The sequence below is a fragment of the Suricata suricatta genome, chromosome 16, assembly GCF_006229205.1.
Source record: "Suricata suricatta isolate VVHF042 chromosome 16, meerkat_22Aug2017_6uvM2_HiC, whole genome shotgun sequence".
NCBI lineage: Eukaryota > Metazoa > Chordata > Mammalia > Carnivora > Herpestidae > Suricata > Suricata suricatta.
The window spans coordinates 38,189,005-38,211,379 of record NC_043715.1 but is presented as its reverse complement, the minus strand read 5'-3'; the positions used below and the strand labels follow the sequence as shown (position 1 = coordinate 38,211,379).

The 22,375-nt window shown below is 52.0% G+C and overlaps 1 protein-coding gene across 1 annotated transcript in view; it reads right to left on the bottom strand.

Moving 5' to 3' along the window:
* Nucleotides 1-1,319: 1,319 nt before the first annotated feature.
* The window catches only part of LOC115279742, an 80,671-nt gene continuing 59,615 nt past the window's right edge, over nt 1,320-22,375 (bottom strand). The window contains exons 2-3 of the mRNA XM_029924255.1: nt 20,802-21,120; nt 1,320-2,111 (exon numbers count right to left, since the gene is read on the bottom strand). Of these exons, the coding sequence (XP_029780115.1) occupies nt 1,811-2,111; nt 20,802-21,120 (620 nt within the window). The 3' untranslated portion in view covers nt 1,320-1,810. The remainder of the gene's footprint in view (nt 2,112-20,801; nt 21,121-22,375) is intronic.

Sequence of the window (22,375 nt, the reverse complement as noted above, 5' to 3'; positions counted from 1 at the left end):
TTGTGATGTAACTGTCTTGAAAGAAGGCGGGGAGGGGAGGGGAGTGGGAAGGCCAAGGTCACACCACCAGTAAAAGTAAAGTCTAGAGGGGCGCCTGGGTGGCTCAGTCAGTTGAGCATCCAGCTTCGGATCAGGTCATGATCTCACGGTTCATGGGTTCAAGCCCCGCGTCGGGCTCTGTGCTGAAAGCTAGCTCAGAGCCTAGAGCCTGCTTCGGATTCTGTGTCTCCCTCTCTCTCCAACCCTTCCCTGCTCGTGCTGTCTCTATCTCTCAAAAATAAATTAAAAAAATTAAAAAAAAAAAAGCAAAGTCTAGAACCCAAGTTTGTAGATGCCAGCTCTGTGATGCTCGTCTGGGTGGGGGTGGGGGGCGCCCAGAGCAGTGCCATTCACTGGACTGGACATGATTAGGGTGTGCATGGGGCTCAATGAGCAATGGAAGAACCAGTGGCATGAGTGTCTGTCATTCCCAGCAAGGGGAAAAGTGACTGTGAGCACCCCCAGGGTTCTGCCAGCCCTGCCAGCCCGGGGGGAGTCCACTGTGACCTTTGGACTAGGGTCCTCAGTTTTGTATAGGGCACTGCTTCCTGGCCAGTTGGAGATGGAGAACAATTGGGAACAGACAGACAGACCCAAGCTGGGCTTGCCTGTGCCTAGCTGGGAGCAGTGACATCTGAATGTCAGCCAAAATCCTCTGCTCAGAAACAGGATGAAACCCCCGTGCTCACGAGCCCCTGGAGAAAGCTGGAGAAAGGAGCATTCAGGTCTGGGAGGACTTAACTCCGAACAGCCAGACAACAGGACAACAGCGGGGAGTCCTAGCCTGGACAAGGGGCTCTGGGATGAGGGCTCCCCTTCCTCGGGAACTCTAGAGGTGGGTGTGTCTGTCCAGAGAGGGGAGTGAGAGAATTCTGATCATCACCCTTCCCATGACAGCCAAAGTTACTAGGTGCTCAGGGACCATTTTCCTTTTCCCCTAAGGCAAATCAGCATGGTTCTCTCATCTCTGCTTCACGCCCTGTCTGTGAGCCCTGGACTGAGATGTTCGCCTGCCAGGAATTGCCTTCCCCTGCTCTGACCCTTCCGCACTTTTCCAGAAAAGGGCTTCGATGGGAAAGTGACATGCCCAGGGGCCTGCAGCCATGACTTCAGAACCCAAAGCCCGAATCCAACTACCCATCCCTTCGTGAAAGCCACCTATCACTGCTCCCGAACGGTGTGGCTGAGGCTTCTCTCCCCATTTGATTGCAAACTCCTGGGGAGCAGAAATTGTATCACTTCGGGAAAGCTAACAAAGTGTAACAAAGAGAACCTACATGCAAAGTTCAACAGAGATGTTTATTTCTTGCTCCAACGCAGACTGCAGTGGGTGTGTCCGTCCACGCAGTCCCTCGGGGATCCAGGCTCCCTCTATTTTGTGCCTTGACTTCATTTCACCCTGGCTCCTCATCACTCTCTGCATTCAGCTAGTACAAGGGAAAAGAGCATGAAGTGCTCCCAGGGGGCTTTTTCTGGGTTAGACGGAAGGTAGAACACGTCACGTCTGCCCACGTTCCATATGACCACATTTAGTTAAAGTCACACTGAATTGTAAGTAAGAATGAGGGGTATCGTCTACTGTGTCCCCAAGAAGGGTGTGACTTTGGTAGATGAGTGCTTCTGGTCCCCTGCTCCGCTGCCTCTGTCCAGAGCCCAGCACAGAGAGAGAACTTGAGGAGATGTTCCACAGGGGCTCAGGGAGCCTGCGCTGAGGTTGCCCCGGGGCTTGGCCAACCTCACACCTCTCTGCAGATGGAGGAAACTGGCCAGCTCAGGGCTCAGCTCTACCTGGGACACACTCATAGATGGACCTGTCAAGCCCCTCAAAGGAGGCGGGCTCCGGAGCGGCTGCGATTGCATCAGGGAACAGACGGGAGGCTGTGCTTTTCATCCCCCAAAGCTGCATCCTGGTCTCTGCCCACAGAGGTTGCACCCTGTGTGGAAATCCACCGCACAGTGCCAGCTGGGCGGGCGTCAAGGACATAGTGCGATGCCAGAAAGCATCCTGGTCCGTGTGTCCTGGGGCAGCTCTGACGGGGGGCATGGCGATGAAGGGAGGGGATTCGGCGGAGCTGCAGAGACAAAAGCCAGCACAGAGACGCTTAAGGAAAGAATGGAGAGAAGTGGGCTGTAAGTGAACTTTCCATATTAATTGGGAAAAAATAAGGCTGAAGGTGGTAACGTGTGTCACAGCTCACATGCATACCCACACCTGGACCAGGCATCCCCTCTCCGGAACCCCTGCTTTCTGCTGCTGCTGTCTAGCACCCCATCTCCACTCCCCCCAGGGAAGCAGCTTGCGTAGGACCGGGTGCATCGGCATCGGGATACATCAAGCGGTGCTCCGCCACAGAAAGGGCCCTGGAGTAGAAGCCAGAAATCCCTCTTAGATCCCCTGCTTCTAGAATAGACCCTGGCTCTGCACCCCACCGCCACGGCCACCCCCTGGCCCAAGCCACCGCCTTATCTCACCTAGACAACTGTCCCTGTGTACTCACAGCCTCCTGTTCGCGCCCTTGACCCTCAAGTTAATTCTCTGCACCGCTGCCTTTGTGATCTTTTAAAGATGTAAATCCAATCTTATGGCTCCCTTGGTTTACACCTTCTACTGACTTTATCCCCATCTGCCTGTCCCCCGTCTACTTCATTGTCTCCACAGCAACTCAGACTTTACTTTTAGTCATTGTGCTTGATGATTTTCTCTCTCACTGGAAGGCAAGGTCTGTGGGAGAGGCCTGGGTCCTGTTCGCCTCCGCGTCCCAGGCCCTACGAGGTGTGCTGATGCTTATTCCAGACCCCAGCTTTCTGTAAGGCCTCCGCCCTCCCAGCTGCCAAACCGGGTGGTGATCTCTGCTGCGTGTTTGGACCCTTAGGGTTTTGCAGGATTAGATGAGACGACGAGGCGGTGAGGCCCTCAGTCTGTGGCACGGCCGTGCCACCGGGGTCACCAGCAGGCTGCTAAGGACCCCGATTTTTGCAAGAAGCTTCCCCATTGCCTTTTTGAGGCGGAAAGTGGCATCTTCCCCCATGGAAACAAGACCGCTAGCACTCCTCCCAGCTAGAAAAGCTGTGAGCCCATTGAAAATAAATTAGCAATTCCTCATTCTCAACGAGAAAGTCTCAGGGAGATTTACAATTTTATTTTTTCTAAGCGCACCGAGTAACATATATCAAAGGGAGCAATAGTCTACCTTGTGTTTTGACTACTTTGACCCTCTTCAACCCCTGCCAATTTTTATCTCATTTTTGTTTAACTTTATACATCAGAGTTTAATTTGAGAGCTGGTCAAGAAGACAGTGATGTATAGGCTACATCAAGTGCAGCTGAAATTACCCTGTCCCCGGGGACTTCGGGCAGAAGGGAGGACCCCCCGTCCTGTATCGGGGGTACAAGAGGAATGGTACACTTTGCCCCTTGAACCCAGCCTCCCTCCACCCAGCAGCCTTCATCTCTGCCTCTCATTTATTGATTTGGCCAGGTTTGAAGAGCTCACGAGATTGCATCCATCCACGGGCTCACGCCTCCCATGCAGCCATGAGCTCAGAGCGGCGGCAACTGTGGACGATGTCATTTTAGGAACCAGAAAAGGAGTTCTATTAGCATTGATTTTTCCTCTTTTTTAAATTGTTATCTTCTCTAGGAAAGCGTGTCCAGTCGGCAGGATAGTCAGGCTGGAGAGAATGTTGGCCTTGCTTTTCTGAGTGTCAGAGCAGTGCCTGACATCCCCAGTAAGGACTGATGCATGAATGAATGAAGAATCAATGAATGAACTGCCTTCTGCTTCCCCTTAATGGTGCTGTCCAGTTGGCCCCGAGTGTTTCACGAGGGGACAAACACAACAGAGGAATTGGTCACTGACATAAGAACAGGTGAGCCACTACTTGTCCCGGAGATTTTCCACTTGTAGCTTAGGGATGCTTGGGCCCGGAAGGGACCGGATGCTTCCACTGAACTCTCACCTGTCAAGTCGATGTTCACCAAAACGACCCCTCCAGGGACTGGACAACCTCTCTTAAACACCTCCAGGCTTAGACCAATCACACCATGACCTATATTTAGCATTTTTATTTTTTTAATGTTTTTTATTTAGTTTTCAGAGGCAGAGAGACAGCATGAGCAGGGGAGGGTCAGAGAGAGAGGGAGACACAGAATCCAAAGCAAGCTCAGGCTCTGAGCTAGCTGTCAGCACAGAGCCCGACGCAGGGCTTGAACCCACAAACCGCGAGATCATGACCCGATCCGAAGCTGGATGCTCAACCGACTGAGCCACCCAGGCACACCTATTTAACACTTTTAAAACATATATTCCCTCCATAGCACTTTCCACAGTATGAAATTACATACTTGTGCAATTATTTGATTCAAGTCTGTCTCCCCATTAGACCCTAAGGGCACTGATAATTCTGTAGTGAGTTCACAAGAAAAGTCCGTTTGTTCACCAGCCTCCCTAGGGTTGGGCACAGGGTTAATATCTAGAAGCGTTCAATGAATATTTCTGACTGAATCAGCCCAGCACGAGCTGGGATGCAGGGCACACTGTGGTTTGTTAGCAGCAAGGCAGGAAGAAGGACAACAGGTGGAAGTGCCCAGGGGTGGAAGCCATGCTACAACCTGACCACCTGATCTACTTTCAACCCAAAGTCCAGTACGGGGGTTGAGGGAGGCATTAGGACCTGGGTTGGGGCTGAGGTCAAGATGCCAACAGTGGCAAAGATCCCTGGTAGATCCTTGCTCTAGACCCGCACCTACAGAGCAGGTGGCTTTCAGGCTGGCATGTGCTTGAAATGTGACCAGTCCCACTTGCCATGTGTCGTAAGTGTAAAATACACACCAGACTCTGAAAGTTCACATGAAAAATAATGTAAAATATAACTTTGATCATTTGTATGTTGATTACAATGTTGAAATAATACTTTTTAGACGTAACTGGTTAAATAAGATGTGTTACTAAACGTAATTTTACCGGGCGCCTGGGTGGTCAGTTGATTGAGCATCCGACTCTTGGTTTCCGCTCAGGTCAGGGTCTCATGATCGTAAGATAGGGCCCCGCATCCTCCAGCTCTGCACTGAGCGTGGAGCCTGCCTGGGATTTCAATCTCCCTCTGTCCCTTTTCTGCTTACACTCTTTCTCTCAAGATAAATAAATAAAACATTTAAAAAAGTAATTATACCTGTTTCTTTTGCCTTGTTGTTGTTGTTGTTGTTGATGTGACTACAACAAAATTAAGAATTGCCTTTGTGGCTCGATCCAGAGGGAAGTCCTTGGAGTAGGGAACTGGTCAAGAGCCTTCCCATGAGTGCTCGTCACCCTACTGGCTGAAGGCCTGTCTGTTCGGAAGCCGGCTGTGTTAGGTACTCTGCTGCCTACACAAAGGCTTTACCTTTGATTTGGTCATTTTAGTTTTGGGATGTTATCCTGAAGAAATAATCTGAAATGTAAAAAAAAATTCTTTATACACAAAGTTATTAATTATAACATTGTATAATAGGAGTGAAAGCCAGAAAAGAGCCCAAGCATCTAAATAGTGGAAGAATGGTAACAGGAGCCCTTACAGCCACACAAGGAAACATTACACAGCCATCAGAAACTCTGCTCACCCCAAGTTTGGTTCTAACGTGGCAAAAGGCCATAGGAACACTCAATCAAAAATTCATCATTCAAAACTGCTTAAATAATAGTACTGTTACTCAGGGTGGAAAGCACTGAGGGGGCCAGTGGAGGGGTCTACCAACCATTAGTGGTCATTGTCTTTGGAGAACGAGATGATAAATGACTTCTCTCTTCTTCTTTCTATTTTTAAATTTTTTTAATTATTTCTTTTAATGTTTATTTATTTTTGAGAGAGAGAGAGAGAGAGAGAGACAGAGTGCGAGTGGGGGAGGGACAGAGAAAGAGGGAGACACAGAACCTGAAGCACACTCCAGGCTCCAAGCTGTCAGCACAGAGGGCTCAGACTCATGGACTGCGAGATCATGACCTGAGCTGACGTTGGATGCTCAACTGACTGAGCCGCCTAGGTGCCCCTTCTTTCTATCTTTTCAAGTACATTTGATGAGGGGGACTCTAGGCATCGTGTCTCGAGACAAGAGGGCCAGTGGCAGGAGTTCGCCTGTGCGGTAAAAGGCTGTGGGTGGAAAGACACGTCGGTGCACATCTGAACCGTCCCGGTGCACACTCAGGCAAGAGGCAAATGCCAAGCCTTCTCTGTACCCTGAACCTCGTGGATAGTCATTCCCTCGGCCAAGTCAAGGCCGCTCCTGAGACCCCTCCTGGAAGGCACAGCTGCCTCCCCTTCTCCCTCCCAGCACGCACTGGTGCCCGTGGGGGCTCTGCAGGAGCGCCCGGCCTGCGCGCTTTCCCCTGGGCTGTGCCCTGGGGGGTCGGCCTGGATTGACCGCATGACCCTTGCCCGCTACCTTCTGACAGGTTTGTCCAAAGTGCAGTCTGGATGGGAAAGCGAAGGAAGGGGAGACAGGGCAGTCCAAGGGTGCCATCCCCTGGTCACCTCCCTATCGGTCTTCTGAAGGTCACAGCTCTGAAGATGCCTCTTGTCACATTCCGTCCGACTCACAGCCTACAATCCCGGCCCCATGGCCTGCAGGCCTCGGGTTACAGCTGTTCTGTGACTTTTCTCCTGTGCTTTGCTCACCTGCCCCTTCCCTTTGCAACAGCCTCTTGGGGACATCCTCTTCTACTTATCCTAATTTGGGTGTGGCCTCTCTCTCTCCTGCCGGGATCCTGAACTGACTTGGGACATCATTGGAAACGCAGAGCGTGGGGAGAACAGAACCACAAAGCACATTCTAGGATCCTTGTGCGTGGAGGGGAGGGGCTGAGTTCTGGGACCGACAGACTTAAGTTCAAGTTCAAATTCAAGTTCAAATAACCATGCAGTCCTTCACACATTCATCACTGCTCCTGGTCTCACCATCCTCATCTACAAAATGGGGTACGAACACCGTCGGTATTGTGTGGATTAAGTGACATAAATTACATACATTTCTTAGCTTCCTGCCGGGTGTGGGGCATCCCCCCAACACACGTTAGCTACTACTATTGCTGTTGCCCACTGGGGCCGTCAGCATCATGAGAGCAAATGTCCCGTCAGCCCACTGCTTCCAGAGACAGGCTTCCGGAAGGTCCAAGTCCTCCCCTGGCTGCCTGGGCTGCAGGGATTATGGGAAAGAATGCCACCCCCAGACCCACACTCTGTACTACACCAAGGCGCCTGCATGAAGGGACGGGGCTTAGTCAGAGAGAGAGAGAGACAGAGACAGAGAAAGAGACAGAGAAGAACCAGCAGGAGATAAAGTGCATTTTGAGAAAATCACTTGTTTATTTAAATATTGTGCTTATGAAAAATATCAGAATGAGAAATATGGTCATTTGTGGTAATAACTGAAAGGGGGGAGGGGATATAAATTATCAAAAATATAGGAAAGAATTATAAGACATTTGAAATAAAAATCTGTATCTTTAAAATATCTCTACTTCAACCTTAGAATGGGTGTATCTTTTAAAAGCTCTATGAAGACACTTCTCCACTCTCTTTGTCTCTTTTCTTTATAAGGCATCTTCTCTTTAACTCCCTTTGGGAAACTTCTTATAAATGAGGATTTGCATCTCCAGGGATTACTCTGGTTAGGAAAGTGTTTTATTAAAAAAATATATGTTTGCCACAGAATGCTGAGAGATATAATTAGCCGGTCCCTTCTGTTTTATTTCAAAAGGCTGTATGGCCAAGTTCTAATTAAACATATTCTCAGGACGTTTCAAATGTGAAGGTGCCTCAGAAATGGGCACTCAGACGAAGGCAGAGAAGGTGTGGGGCACGCAAGCCGGAGGCAGGGTCTCAAGCCACAGTGATCCCCAGCAGGTTGGTGTCACCTCCACTCCCGAGCGCATAGCTACCCTGAGTGCCAAGCCTGTTCCAGCTCCACATTCGGTGGTCTCTGCCCTGCTCCGGGGACACAGAGTCCTGTGCTTTTGGGGACCCGGGTATGTGACAGGTTACCACGTCTAAAGTGAGAGTGGCTAAGGTCCCTGCCAGCTCTCACCTTCTGACTGTGCATTTGGATGCATTCCTTGCCCAGTTCTTGCCACACAGCATAACAATCTTCCAAATGCCCACACTTCATTTCACTCTGTGAGTTTGGGAATAAAATAGGAGGCCGGTGGAATCCTGCTCCTGATGGTAACGAGATGAAGCTATGCTGGAGAAAAGCAGTGTGATGCCCTCACTTGTGAAACGGGGAAAATGATGCTTCCCCGTCTCCCTTCAGAGAAGCAAATGCCCTGGAAATAGAAACGTGGTGGGCCAGGAGCCCACGGGACATGACAGGTTAGACCCATCGCCTCTAGACTCCCCCACGTCGGTGCCCTGGGGAGCACCCTCACTCCGCAAAGCACCTGCATGCTCATTAAAACCTCGTGAGAGGTAAGAGAATCCTCATCCATCGCTGGAGGGGGGTGGGGGGAGACAGACTCATACAGCCACTCTGGAAACAGTTTGGCAGCTTTTCACAAAGTTAAACATACCCTTAACATATGACCCACCACCCAGGGATCCCACTCCTGGGTGTTGAGACCCAGGAGAAACACGAACTTATGGTCACACACCCCCGTGTGCCCAGGTTTATAGCAGCTTCATTCGTGATCACCCCAAAGCAGAAACAAGCCAGTTGTCCCTCAGCTGTGCACGGATAAACAAACTCTGTACCTCCACACAAAGTACTGATACACTCCACACACGGTCAATCTCAAATACATTATATTAAGTGAAAGAAGCCAGACTCAAAAGGCAACATCCTATAGAACTGCATTTAGATCACATTTTGGAAGAGGCAAAATTAGAGGGATAAAGAACAGATTAGTGCTCCTGGGGATATGGGGGTGTGTGTGGGAGGGAAGCGCAGAGCGATCTGTTGGCTACAGAAAGACAGCACAGCGGTGTTTTGGGGTGATGGGAGCTATTCCAAACCTCAGTTGTGGTGGTGGTCCAGGAATCTAAATCTGGAAAAACTCAGAGAACTGTATACCAAAAGAGTGAATTTTACTCCATGAAAATTAAAATTAATAATAATTTTTAGAAAGCTGCAGGCTCGATGGTATCATGTTATGGCCATTTGAGGTTGACCTTTTCCCAGTCCATTTCATTGTATCCTACAAGGGATGCTCATGAACCCAGTCAAGGCCTGGCATTCCCTCATGACAGCCACCGGTCCACAGAAAGGGCCCCTGGAAACTGAAGGGAGGGACAGAGATTACATGGATCAGCGAAAAGTTTCAGATTCTCTTTCCTGTTGGGTGTGGACAAAGAAGCGACCGGTTCTACTTACCATTCAGAGACCTCTTGAAATCATGGCACAAAACACCTCGAGGATGAGATGACACTGAGAACACAGAGGAGAGAGTTCAAAGGGCAGAGAAAGCGGGGTTTCTGTTTGTGTAACTGAGCCGGGAGTCACCACGCGACAATTTCCCTAAGCCAGTGTCAATAGGGGGCTCTCTCACTTGCCAAAGTCTCCTCAAACCATCTCCGTTCTGATCCACTGTGCCAAAGCCATTGTAGCAACATCTATGAAACCACAGGACTCAGGTATCCAGCGGAGGATGGGAAAGGGACTCTGATGGGCATCTCAGGGAAAGGAAATCCAACAGACCACAAACATACCATAGAGGGCCCTTCTCCATAGCACTCATGGAAATGCAAGGCAAACACAGACAAACACAGCCACAACCCCTGGATTAGGATGCATGAGAAACAACAACAGAAAAAGATAGTATCATAGGCCGAGAAGGATGTAGAACAATGGAAAGACTTAAGAATAGCTTTTGGGAGTGAAAATTGACATAATCTCTTTGGAAAACAGTTGGGATTTATAGATATGCATGCCGTATGACCAAGCAATGCCTCCTTCCGTATATGTGTAACAGACAGGCTCTTCCACACATGTGCACAGCACGTGAGTAAGTGTGTTCACAGTGGCATTTTTCATAATAGCTAAACAACCAGGGGGAAAAAAACCCTACTATATTGCAATATATTCATGGCCGACAGCTTTGAAAATGACCAACTGCACCTGTCCACATGTGAGTTTCACAGATGTAATGCTGAGTGAAGGAAACAAGACACAAGTAACCCATTCAATATGATTTCACTTGTGTAAAACTGAAAGACAGGCATGGGGAAGGGCACCTAGATGCTAAAACCACAAAGCAAGGCAAGAAAGAGATCACTATAAAAATCAAGATGGCAGCCTCCAGGAAAGGGGGTTATAATTGGGAGGTGTTGGGGGGCTTCTGGTGATTGAGTGGTAGTTACCCAGTTGTTAATTTTATAATTTTATCTATGTACTTATTTACGTAAAGTTTATTTATTTATTTTGAGAGAGAGCATGAGTGGGGGAGGGGCAGAGAGAGAGAGAGAATCCCAAGCAGGATTCACACTGTCAGCACAGAGCCCGATGTAGGGCTCAGTCTCATGGTTCATGAGATCACGACCTGAGCCAAAAATCAAGGGTTGGACGCTTAACTGACGCCCCAGTTTCATACTATTATTTAAACTGTACACATGATTGACACATTCTTCTACATTTGCAACATACCTCACACAGAGGAACATAAGAAGTAAAAAAAAAACCCAAAAACAAAAAAACCCAAAAAAACAAAAACCCAGATTCCAGATAAACACCATTCTGGGACCAGTAATGTGGAATGAGTGATTCTGAGTGAGGCATTCTGGAGCAATGGCCCCAAAGAGAGACCATCTAGGGGGTCTTAATCTTTGCTTTACTTCGTTACCATTTACTCCAGTCAACAGCCTTTGAACAGTATTTGCTTTTTAAGTAAAAGTTGTATTCTCTGTACTAAAGTATCAATCCTTTCTCTTAAGTTTAATATGAGTATTAATCTTGTACAGTGCTTTAAGTGATTCATTACACTTTATTATTTTTTTTAATGTTTATTTATTTTGAGAGAGAGAGCGTGTGCTTGAAGGCAGGAGAGGGACAGAGAAGGAGAGAGATTGTTTCAAGCAGGCTCCGGGCCCAGTGCGAAGCCCCACGTGGGGCTCCATCTCAGGAACCTGAGACCATGACCCGAGCTGAAATCAAGAGCCAATGCGTAACCGACGGAGCCACCGAGGCGCCCCTCATTACACTTTAGATCAGATCTGTTCCTCGTACGAGTATACACAGACTTAAGGAAGCTCTTCTATTCAACTGTTTCTTATTTACCTTATTTACCATCTTAAAAATTCAAGCATCACAGTGAGAAACGCAAGAGGCCACACCCAGTACCTCTCAAGTAAGTAAAATACATACTGTGTGGTCCAGGCATAAGCTCCATGCAGTTTCCTTGCAGAAAATACTTTTATGGTCTTATCCGAGTCTATTAATTCCATTTTAAATATAAACCTAACATGCTTAGAAGTCTGTTTCCAAGAATACATCAGCTTAGAAAGAGAGAAGTGACAAGAAACAGCTACTAGAGCCCATGACCACTAAGAAGCTGGCACAGCGTAATAAGACAGATGGAAAAACGTCTCAATTGTCCTAGGTCTCTGGGGGCATGTATTGCAGGGACAGCAATGAATTGTTAAATTAGAAATTGACTAAACCTTTTTTTAAGAAATCAGTTAACAAGTGCAGTGCGTAAGAAATGATTCCCATTAAATGTGCAGCACATCTTAGCATTCAAAAAAAGGAAGTTGTATAGCTATTTTCCTGCAAAGATGTCCTTTTGTGAAAACACGAGAGATACTATGTTAGCCCCGATCCGCAGTTTTATGTTCTGTGGTTTCAGTTCCCCGCGGTCCCAGAAGCTGAGATTCTCCCCGGGGTGTGGGCAGGAGGCCAATAGTAGCTAACGCGACGTCACGATGCCTGCATCAGCCACCTCCCTTCATTTCATGGTATGGGCATTCCATCATCTCACATCCTGATCATTAGAAGGGTGACCACAGCACCATCAGATACTTTGAGAGAAAGAGAGAGACCACATGCACTTAACTTTTATTACAGCATATTGCCATAATTGTTCTATTTTACTATTAGGTCTTGTTGTAGCCTCCTACTATTCCTAATCTGCAAATTAAACTTCATCCTAAGTGTGTATGTTTAGGAAAAATCGTAAGATATATACGGTTTGGTACTATCCAGTTTCGGACATCCGTTGGGTGGCCTGGAATGTGTCCCCCGAGGAGAAGGGGGATTACAGTCATCCAAATCCATGTCCTGTCCCTGTGAGTCTACATGTGCGCATAAATGCAAACAGATAAATAAATATATATACATACATATAAAGATATAAGTAGCTACATGTACCTATGCATACATGTATATTGGAAAATATTAATCTACATTTTGCTGTGAGTGTATGTGTATGTTTGCACATCACATGCGTGTGCATGGTGGTTTGGATCCCATTAAAGAATTCAGGATTTGGATGGAATTCACGGTGATAGTTGAACAATTACAGAACAGCAGCATCTTTAGAACAAAATGACCTTTTCATCAAGTTACAAAACATTAAAGGTTAAAGAATGTTTGAAAGGGAGTTAATACTTTTAAAACATTGGGGAAATTGCCATGCTTTCAAAGACCCGACCAAAAGGAGAGGAAAGCGCCAGACCTGCAGGTAGGGGCTCCTTTGTGCGGAGGGGGCATGGCATATTTGCATTGCCTGTTTCCTTGAAAACTATGAATGAACCTACCTCCTCAGGAAATGAGAAGAGGCAGGCCTGTGATCGGCACGGCACGGGAGCTCACGCAAAGAACCCTTAGCGGGCTGGTTCCTAATTGCAATTTTGAAGTCACATTTCTTCCTCTCACGAGTAGCGATGGCAGAGAGCAAATCAATGAGAGTGTCAGATTTTCCAGGCTTCTATTTTCCATCTGACCTGGATGGTGCACATTCCAGTCACTACTAACAGGGAAAATAGAAATATCAGTGAACCTCCTCACCATACCCCTTCCTTTAATTAGCTCCCAGAAAAACCTGGTGGAATCTGCCTTATTCGCCCTGCAAATGCTTACTCTTCCCAGAAAGTCAGGGGGCTTGTGCACTGCTCTGCCTCCAGCAGAAGGCCCGTCTCCTGAGTCCCTACTCAGTGCTTAACCTGGAGAGAGCTGCTTTTAGAGACAAAGGACACGAGGCTCCAAGAGGGAGGTAGCAGTCTGCGTGAGGGCACTTGGTGAGTTACAGGTCATGAGCCCATGCGCTGCATCACACGGTCAGAACTTGCATTCACCCACAAAATGCACATGTGCACCCCCAGAGCAGACACGCCATGGGCTTGACCTTGCTATGCTGCTGGCTGGTATTCGGCTTCTAAGAGAGACCAGCCAGTTGCTCTCCTTCATTCTTCCCTGCATCTTTTGCTCCCTCATTCCTTGTGCCTAATCTGGTTCCGGCGGGACCCGGTGCTGGGCTGGAGAGCCAGCCCTCTCCTGTCTCACCTTTACTGTCTCCCTTCTTGACTCTCAACGACGCGCCCTAGATAGCGCCATCCTCGAGAGGGAGCAGCTTGCATTTCTGGACATTTGAGGCGGGAGTGACTCCTTGACAAATTTCACTGTTGGAGAATGACTCTGGCCCATTTTCAAGTCTCATTTGTCCTGGCCGACAGGTGAGGCCTGAGGAGGAAGTCAGGAGGGTTTGTGGGCTGGAGGGCCTGCGCCCCGCGGGTGCCCTCGCTGCCTGGGAGACCAAAGGCTTTCTCCCGGTGGGACCTTATCCCCGGGCATTCAAGTCTGCTGGGACTGAGGGTTCTCTCAGAAGCAGGGAGGCCCCTTTTATACCTGAATCCACCGCAACACCTCCTATTCTCCCAGCGAGCCCCTTCTCTTCAGCTGAGACACTCCTAAATGCCTTAAATAATGCAAACCAATCCCCCTATTGGGGTCATATATGTTGAATGTATTGATAACATCTGTAAGACAATCAAAAGTCAAAATCCAGTCTCTCTCAAATTTGTATTCATTAACTACTATTTTTTTTTTCTATGTGCATTTACAGTTAGGTGGCCAGCCTGGGGCGAGGCTCTGAGAACACCACCGGCCCCGCCTCCCCATCATCCCCCTTGCTCCTCCAGGCAGGGAAGGAAGGGTGGCTGCAGAAAGCAGCCTGACCACCTTTTGGCTGCGAAGAGGGGCGGAGATCAAGCTCTCCCTGGAGCAGTTCTTAGCTGGGACCCTACTCCAACTTCTGTAAAGATGGAGAAAGAACAACCTTCTCACCAGTCCACATCCGGGAGGGACAACTGCACTTCCAAACCCTCTGTTCTTTAAAAATAGAGCGCAGGCATGGTGCCACCAGGCCCCAGGGTACTTGGCACAGGGGGGCTGTAAGGGTGGGTGGTAGGCGAGGGAGGCTAAGGGGACCAGAGATATCCCTTGGTCCTTGACAAGCCAGTATTCTGTGCAAAGACCCCTGCTAAGTCTTGAGCCACAAGAAGGTGCCAGGCCTGGAAGCGGGCTCAGCTGGTGCCTGTGGGGTCCTGATTTCCTGCAGGTCAGCATTGTGGCAGAGTCTGTCCCTTCTGTGTGTGCTTGCCCGCGCACTTATTTCCACGACCCTCCTGGCTGGGCATCTGCAAGCTGTACACACCTCCCTCCTTGCCTGCCTTTGCACACTCATAGGAATTCCTGCCTCATGGTCTGGGCACTTTCTCCAGGACATATTTTCTGGGGGGCGGTGCCCTAACCTAGTCCTAGCTCCCAGTGCCCCAGACTTTGGGGCCTGCCTGGGCACACCGTTCTCTGTTCAGAGCAAGTTGGGTTTGTCTGCTCCAGAATTTCAATATTGCAGGGCTTTGGGGAAGGTATCGTGGACCCGAGTGGGCAAAGGTCTTGTCTTGAAACTGTGTCAATGGAGCAAACACGCTATTTTAACTTCGGCTGTGTTAGGAGACCCTGGGGAAGGGGTTCAGGTGAAGGGGCTAGAGCTCTTCTTAAAGCCCTATTTCAGAGGTCACCACCGCTACAATCCACCAACAGTCCAAGTGCAAGATGCAGGAGATGGCAAAGCACCTAGTCTAGGAGGCCAGCGCTGAGAGCACCCTGAGCCCACCACCTTCAGGCCCAACTCCCCACGCTTCCTCCCTGGGGTTGGAGCGACCGCCCCCTATATCCCACCTCTAGAGGGCGCTGATGGAGAGGTGGGACGAAGAACTCCCGCGGCGGGCTCGAAGGGGAGCCCCCAGGACTCCACCCCTCACCCCTGGCCTAATTTGAATATTTCATTGGCTGCCGCCAGTCTGGTCAATTTATCATGCAAATGCGGGTGCCCTTCGCGCCGGAGAGGAGCCACCGCCCGCGCGGGAGAACGGCGCCCGATTGGTGGCCGAGACAGCGGCATTTGTAATATTTTTCTTTGGGCATTGGAGTCATTTACCAATGCCATCGCCGCAACTCCAGGCACTGAATCACAAGACACTTAAAGGGTTTTATTGGCAGCTTTGAAACTTCTTAACATGTTCTTTTATTTTAAACCAAGTGTCAACCTATTTCTGACCTCCCCTCACCCTCACCTAAAAAGCTGCGGCGACTACAAAGTACCTTGTTCCCTTGCTAGCTGTGCAGGGGGGAGGGGCGAGGGGCGAGGGGCGAGGGGCGAGGGGCGAGGGGCCGCCCCTGCCTTGCCACAGAGAGGAGGACTCTACCTCTTGGAGTGAGCGTTTGGTAGACCCGAAATAGATAATGTTTCCGAATTCTTGTGGGGGTTGGGGAGGGACTGAAGAAGAGAGAAGGCAAAAAGCAACCAGAGAAAGGAGGAGGAAGGAAGGAAGAAAGAAAGAAGGTGAAAGAGATGGGAAAGAAAAGTGTCAGAAAGAAGACGACAGAAAGAATTCAGAGCTTCTCTGCAGTGGAGGAAAATCTTGGAGCTACCAAAGCCTCTTAGGTCAGAGACTACCTGCATACAGACTCTGACCCTTCCGACACCCTCGTCCCAAAGAACTCCGGCGTTCCTTTTGTGGATATACCAGTGATATGCACAAGCCTCAGGAAACAAAAAAATGAGAAAGAAGACCCAGCCCAGTGCCCCTCTCTCTTGTACCTGTCCTACCGAGAATTACCCTCGGTCTTTCCCGTTTGTAAATTCAGGGACGAGCACAAAACCATAATGTGGAAGTCAGGGAAGAAGAGCGATACGGGGAGAGGAAAGGAAAGGAGATTCTCCCTCATCTAGCAAATTCCCCGGCCAGTTAATGAGGTCACCAGGCATGCAAAGCCGGGCTGTCTGGTCTGCGAAGAGCCCGCAGTTTGATATCTGAGACCTCTTTCTCCTCTTCCTCCTCCGGTGCTCCTCCTTTGGAGCCCCCAACACAGCCTCGCATTGGGCTGCCCACGCCTGGATTCGGATACACCGCTCGCGCCCGGCGGCTCTGGCATCCGCGCGGGAAGGGCGGGGCACCTCTACTTTCCAGCTAGCAAAGTGCTGCTCTCTCCCAGCCTGGGGTGAGCCCCGGCGGCTGCGGCTGCCTCCAGGGTTTTTTTGTTTCTTTCCCTTTTTTTTTTTTAAGCTCTGCCCCAAAGGTTTCCAAAAATCCATTTCATCCAGAGTGGGAAAAACCATGCCACGCAGCAGCAAGTAATTCGGGAAATTCCCCCGAAAGTCAAAGCAGGCGTGCGGGGGATTTGACCAAAGGGCATTTCGCCAGTAACTGCTCCTCCGAACTAGACTGTGCATCTGATCTCTTTAGACCAAAACACAAAGACTTTTTATTTTCTTTATTAAATCTTCGGTCTCCTAAAAAAAAGTTTTTTTTTCAAAGTTCCGTAAATGAGTAAACTTGAAAAATAATTACAAAAGAAAGGGGAGTGAGGTCCAAAGTGGACTCTCAAAATTTGAAGATTCAAGACTTACAGCACAGGCAAGCTTGGGGTGGGGGTGGGGAAAGTGGACCTAGCCTGTCTTAGAAAACTGGAGAAAGTGGTCTCTAGGAATCACCCAACCAGTAGATGATAAATAGGAAGATCTGTTTCTCTCCCATAACCATGCTCCCTCCCTCCATTAGGTGTATAGTTTTATTTTTATTTTAACAGGTTTATAATTGCCTGGAAGTTTCCAGCTGATATAAAGGAGGCATTGAGGAGGGGGACCTGCTGGCCCTGCCTTCCTAAGGGGCTTGGTCAGGTCAGCTTCCATCCAAAGTTCTGAGTCCAGCCGTGCTGGGAGTTCAGGGCCAGCCTGGGGCTCTCTTGCTCTGTCCCTCCCCGCGAAGACCCGGGGTATCAAAGTTGGCTAGGGAAGATCACAGGCCCTGTTGCCTTTGGGTCCAGTGGTCCTGATGGGAATGTCATGCATGCAAAAAGTTGGCAAAATTGGGCCAGACTTCTGCGCTCTCAGGTACAAGAAATTTAAAGCAGTAAAGCCCCGGGGAGGGGACAGGTGGGGGACATATATGTACCCCTATGTGTTTAAGGAAGGTGCTTCATACTCCAACACCAGTTCTTGACTCTAAGAGAGAGGTCTCCCACTTTTCTTCAAAGACTGATCTGCACCCACCCCCTTCCCATAACTCCACCCCATCTCACATCCGGGCACTCCCGATGCAGCTCTCCTAAAGCCCCACGTAAGTGGTATTAATATACACGCTCCAATTCGCAAAGGTTTATTTCACATCAAAACTGTAAACGTTCTTAGGAGAATTTACAGACAAAACATCTGGTTCGTTAAAACAAAGCTACCGGAAAAAGAGAAACAAACTTCGCTGCTCCGGTGAATGGTGAATGCACTTTCAGCAATTTACCGCCTGGTGAGGGCCTTGCCCTGGGGTCCAGATCTCTAGCGCTCAGGGAGGGCTTAAGTCCTGGGGCCCAATTCCAGATTGAGGTGCACAGGGGGAGGCAGTCAGCTCGGCTCGCAGGGCACCTCCCCTGCCTAGTCGGACAGTAGTGTGGGGAGGAGTGTGTAAGGGGGCAGCCAGAGGCCAGAGGTCCAGGGGGAGGCAGGTAGGAAAAGCACTTGACACCACCTCTCTGGGCATTGCTGGGCAATCAGTGGGTTCCCCAAGGGCCCTCCACTAGGCCTGATGCCTTCACACCTGAAATGGGGTGCAGGCTCCCTGCGTGTTCTACCCCGCGCGCCCGGTCCCGGTCCCTCCAGTTGGCCAATTCCTCCCTCAGGGCACACAGAATCCCTAGTCATGGCCTGGGTTTAGACCCCCCCACCCCCGTTCCTGGGACCTTGGCCTAACCTGGCTGTCTGTCCTGGACTGGCAGCTTCAAGGACGCCTTCTTTCCTGAAGCGTTTTCCTCAGTGGCCATGCCAAATGGGGACATACTTCCGTCTTGCCCCGGGGTCAGGCTGGGCTGCCGCCCACTGCCCTCATTTGCACCTTGAACACCACCTCAGCTGCCTCCCGGTGGCGGCGGTGGCCTAAGGCTGCGACCCCACTGCTAGCTTCTTCACCTGGAGTGTCCTGTTTGGGGCCCAGCTCCTTGCCCCTCCGCAGCCACCACACACTAGTTCAGCCACGCCAGCCCTGGACTCTCCCCAACGCCCAACTCGCCTGGGTGGGGCTCGGGCTAATCAAGCACACAAATGCTCCCCTGGCAGGACATGCCCCACGCAGGTAGGCCCAGGGTCTGGGGCCTGACGCTCTCAGAGGTTGGAAGGCTAGAGTCACATTTCTAAGCCCTGACCTGAAGAACTGGCATGGGGGAGGATTTGTACGGAGCAATGCTCATCGCACCTCTGCGGAGGAGGACCAGGGTTCCACCAGTTCCAGGCCGCAATCTCGGGGTCATGAATTGTCATGTCCCCTGGGAATTTTCGGGACTTAACAACGTTGCCACCCTGCTTCTGGGTGAGCCACCTGGCCACAATGGGAGCCGTCAGTTTCTCCCATGGGCGTTTGCCATTGGGCATTTCGATATGTCTAGCCACTGCCCCTCAGCCCGCATTTCCTTCTTTTGTTTTTAGGGGTTTAAAAATTCCCAGAAACGTGGCACGTCGGAAAGTTGGGAGCGTCTCACTGGGCTGCGGCTTACTTTTTGCGTGACTCACTCAGCTAAGTCACCAGGTGCCTGCGCGGGAGCGGAAGCCTGTTGTTGCTTTTCAGGGGTATCTGCAACTCCTCCAAGAGAGGTGGAAAGATTTCTACACAGTGTTACCTTCTACAGAATTCTAGCTCCTCCGCTCGGCGCCGGCTTTTCCGCCCTCCAGTCTAGCGTGAAAACGGTTCGGCCGCACCCTGGAGCGCGGTGCCTCCTTCCCGCAGGAAGGAGCCCCCGTGAGCGCCGCCGCGGCCGGCTCGGCCTCCTCCGGAACCGCGCAGACCTTGGCTCTGGGCGCTGGCCGCTGGCCGGAAAGCGGCTCCTGTATCCCTCCTATCTCGCGAATCCCGGAACGAAGACAAGCACAGATTTAGCCCCGCTCCTGTAGCCGACTCTTGAGTGGGACCGAACTCACCAGCCAGCGGGCAGCCATATGTGCAGTAGGGATAAAGTCACGTAAAATGCCAGGGACCGCCACCCCGCAGATGTCCGGTCTTCCGTGCGCCCTTCCCCTGAACTTCTTAGAGAGAGGACCAGACAGACCCTTTGGCCTGGCCAAAGTGAGTAGGCACATATAAGAAGGTATCTGCCCACTGGACAGTGGGGTGCGAAGTAGGGATGGGAAAAGTAAAAAGCAAAAGCAGGGGAATTGGCAACCACAGGAGAGGTCAGCATTCTTGGAGAATGGCGCCGGGAACTAGCCGCAAACCCCTGGCTTCTCAAACATACAGCCTTGCCCTTTCTCACTCTGTAAATAACATGTGAATTACAGACTTACTGCCACCCCGACACCACTTCTCCCTAAATCGGGTCCCTGGGTTTCACTAGGATCCGCGTTTCCTTCCTCCTCTTTCGGTCCTCACTGTCAGGCAACAGCCAGATAGGGCCTGGCAAAGTTTTAGCTTTTGACCTTCTTCTGGCTATATGATGTGCCCCAGATTCGGCCGAGCTGAAGCGGATTTCAGCCCCCGAAATCAAGTACATACTCCGCTTGGTGCGGATTTGGGAAGCCTCCCTTGCTTTTCTCCTAGCCACACCCAGTCCACAGAGAAGGGGCAAAGAGAACTTGGAATTGCAAGGGCTAGGTTGACAGTGTCCCTCTCCATCTGTCCCATTGCTAGCATGGCCTGCAAAACTAGTCCCGTTTTGAGTTCTTGGTATTAAGGGGGGCGCGCATGTTTAAAAGAACACTATAGAGATGAGGGTTACTGGCAGTGCCACGCCGAGCCAGAACCCTGTTTGAGTGTCCGGGCAAGGCAGCTTGGTCGCAGTCTGCACTCCGCACAGCCCGTGTTGCGCGTGACGGGCTGTCGCTGCGATGTGCAGCTCATTGACACTGATGGATGCGCCAATGGTTGGACGGACAGATGTTAGGGCGGATCGCACCGCGCGCGGCGCCAGAGCGGGGGAGGGCGAGGTAGCGATCGGGCGGTGGTTGCGGGCGGCACGGAGACCGGAGCTCAGGCCGCGGCCCGCAGGGGGAGGGGGCGGGGGGAACAGAGGTTTGGAGAGCCGCGCTGGGAAGGAAAGGAGGAGGGGGAGCACAAGCCAGGGCGAAACTCTCAGCCTTCCGTGCGTGGCGCCCCGCGCTGTGCACCCATCACTACGGGCGCGCCCAAATGGGCGCTCGGCGCTGGGAAGGTGAGCCAGGGGCAGGCAGGAGCTAACCTCGCGCGGCGCCTACCCTCCTCCAGGCAAGAGGCTCCCAGCGCCACGACCAGACCCGAGAGGCCGCGGGCGGCGTCTGCCAACTCACCGTTTCCTCGTTCGCAAGAAGCGTTTCACGCCCCGCGGCCGCGTCTCCCGGGCCTGAAGGGGCAGTCGTTTTGGCCTCCGCGGCCACAGGCACCGACAGATCGCCGCGCCCCCGCCCCCGAGTCCGCCACACACAAGGCCAGCCTGGGAGCCCAGCCGCAGCCTGACTCCAATTCCCCGCAACCGCCCGGGGTCCGCACCCCGCAACTCCGAGCGCTCCTGCGCGCGCGAAGGCGCTGGAGGCGGCTTTATAGCCCGGGAGGACGGCGGCAGCACATCTGCATTCAGGGAGGCGTCTGGACCGAGCCCAAGCCCGCAGGCTGGGGGCGAGCGGAGACTTTTGATCTTACCGTCTGGGTGAGATCACGGTCTCCTGGTCTAAAAGAAAAGAAAGCATGCCGGTGAACTTTTAAAACAAACTTGCATAAACAATCACAAAGAAAAAGATAAAAGAGAGAGAGCAGAAGAAAAGGGAAAAAGAAACACAAGAAAAAGAAACCTTAAGAAAAAAGGAAGGAAGGAAGGAAGGAGAAAAGGAAGGAAGGAAGAAGGCCGGGGTTTGCAGCTCTGGGAAAGCTCAGGCAGCCAGTCCCAGGGGCGCGGGGCTCCGGCCCGGCCCTCGCCAGGACTATCGGACGCGGGGCCCAGGGGAGCCTCCGGGCCCCAAGCGGAGCGCCGAGGCGCGGCGCCACTTCGGGGACCTAGGGCCGGAGGCCGCCCCCGCACCCCCACCAACGCCGCCCGGCAGCGCCCAGAGCCAGACCCGCCGCGGCCGCCCCATTCCCGGCCCAAGAGCTGGCCCAGGGAGACGCAATCGAGCCCGCAGCGCATCGATGCGCCGCCGCCCGCGCCGCTCGGGCTCCGGCTCTCGCTCAGCCGCCGCCGCCCGGGGGTCGTCCCAATGAGCTCCGGCCCACCCGCGCCCTCGCGGCCGCTCGTAAGTGAGCCCGCGTCGCCCCGCGGCCAACGCAGCCCTGCCAGCTCCTCCTCTCCGCGGCCCCCCGGTCTGGCCCGCTCGGCGCCTCGGCGACCCCGATCACCCAATCAATAATCAATTCTTTTCGCCCAGTACTGCTGGCAAGCCGGGCGCTGGGCGCGGTGGCCCCCTCTCCGGGGGCGCCCTGGGGCGGGGGATGGGCTTGGGAGCCGGAGTTCCTGCCCCCGCCCCCCGTCCCGCCCTCGGATCAGCCTGCGCTTGGGGTGGGGGGCGCGGCCCGGCGCCTTGGGGGCGAAGGGCGGGGTGGGGGTGGAAGGACCTTGATCTTCCCACACGGAGGAGGAAACTTGGAGGCATCCCCCTCCCACGCCGACCCCCGGGACAGGCCCGGGAAAGTTTGCCCGGGAAAAAAAAAATTGGGGGAAGTGGCTGTGGCGGGTCCCGGGGGAGGAGCCCGGTGGCGCGGGGTCTGGGAGCAGCCCCCACCCACTCCAGACCGTGCCCGCCTCCTCCCTCGAGGGCGCCGGCGCCCGCCCGCGGGCCCTGGCATCCCGGGGGGCGCGGGCCCAGGCCGGGGGAGAGAGCTGGGGGCTTCGGACGCCGCGGGTGGAGAGGAGTGCGGCACGGGCGGGGCGGCC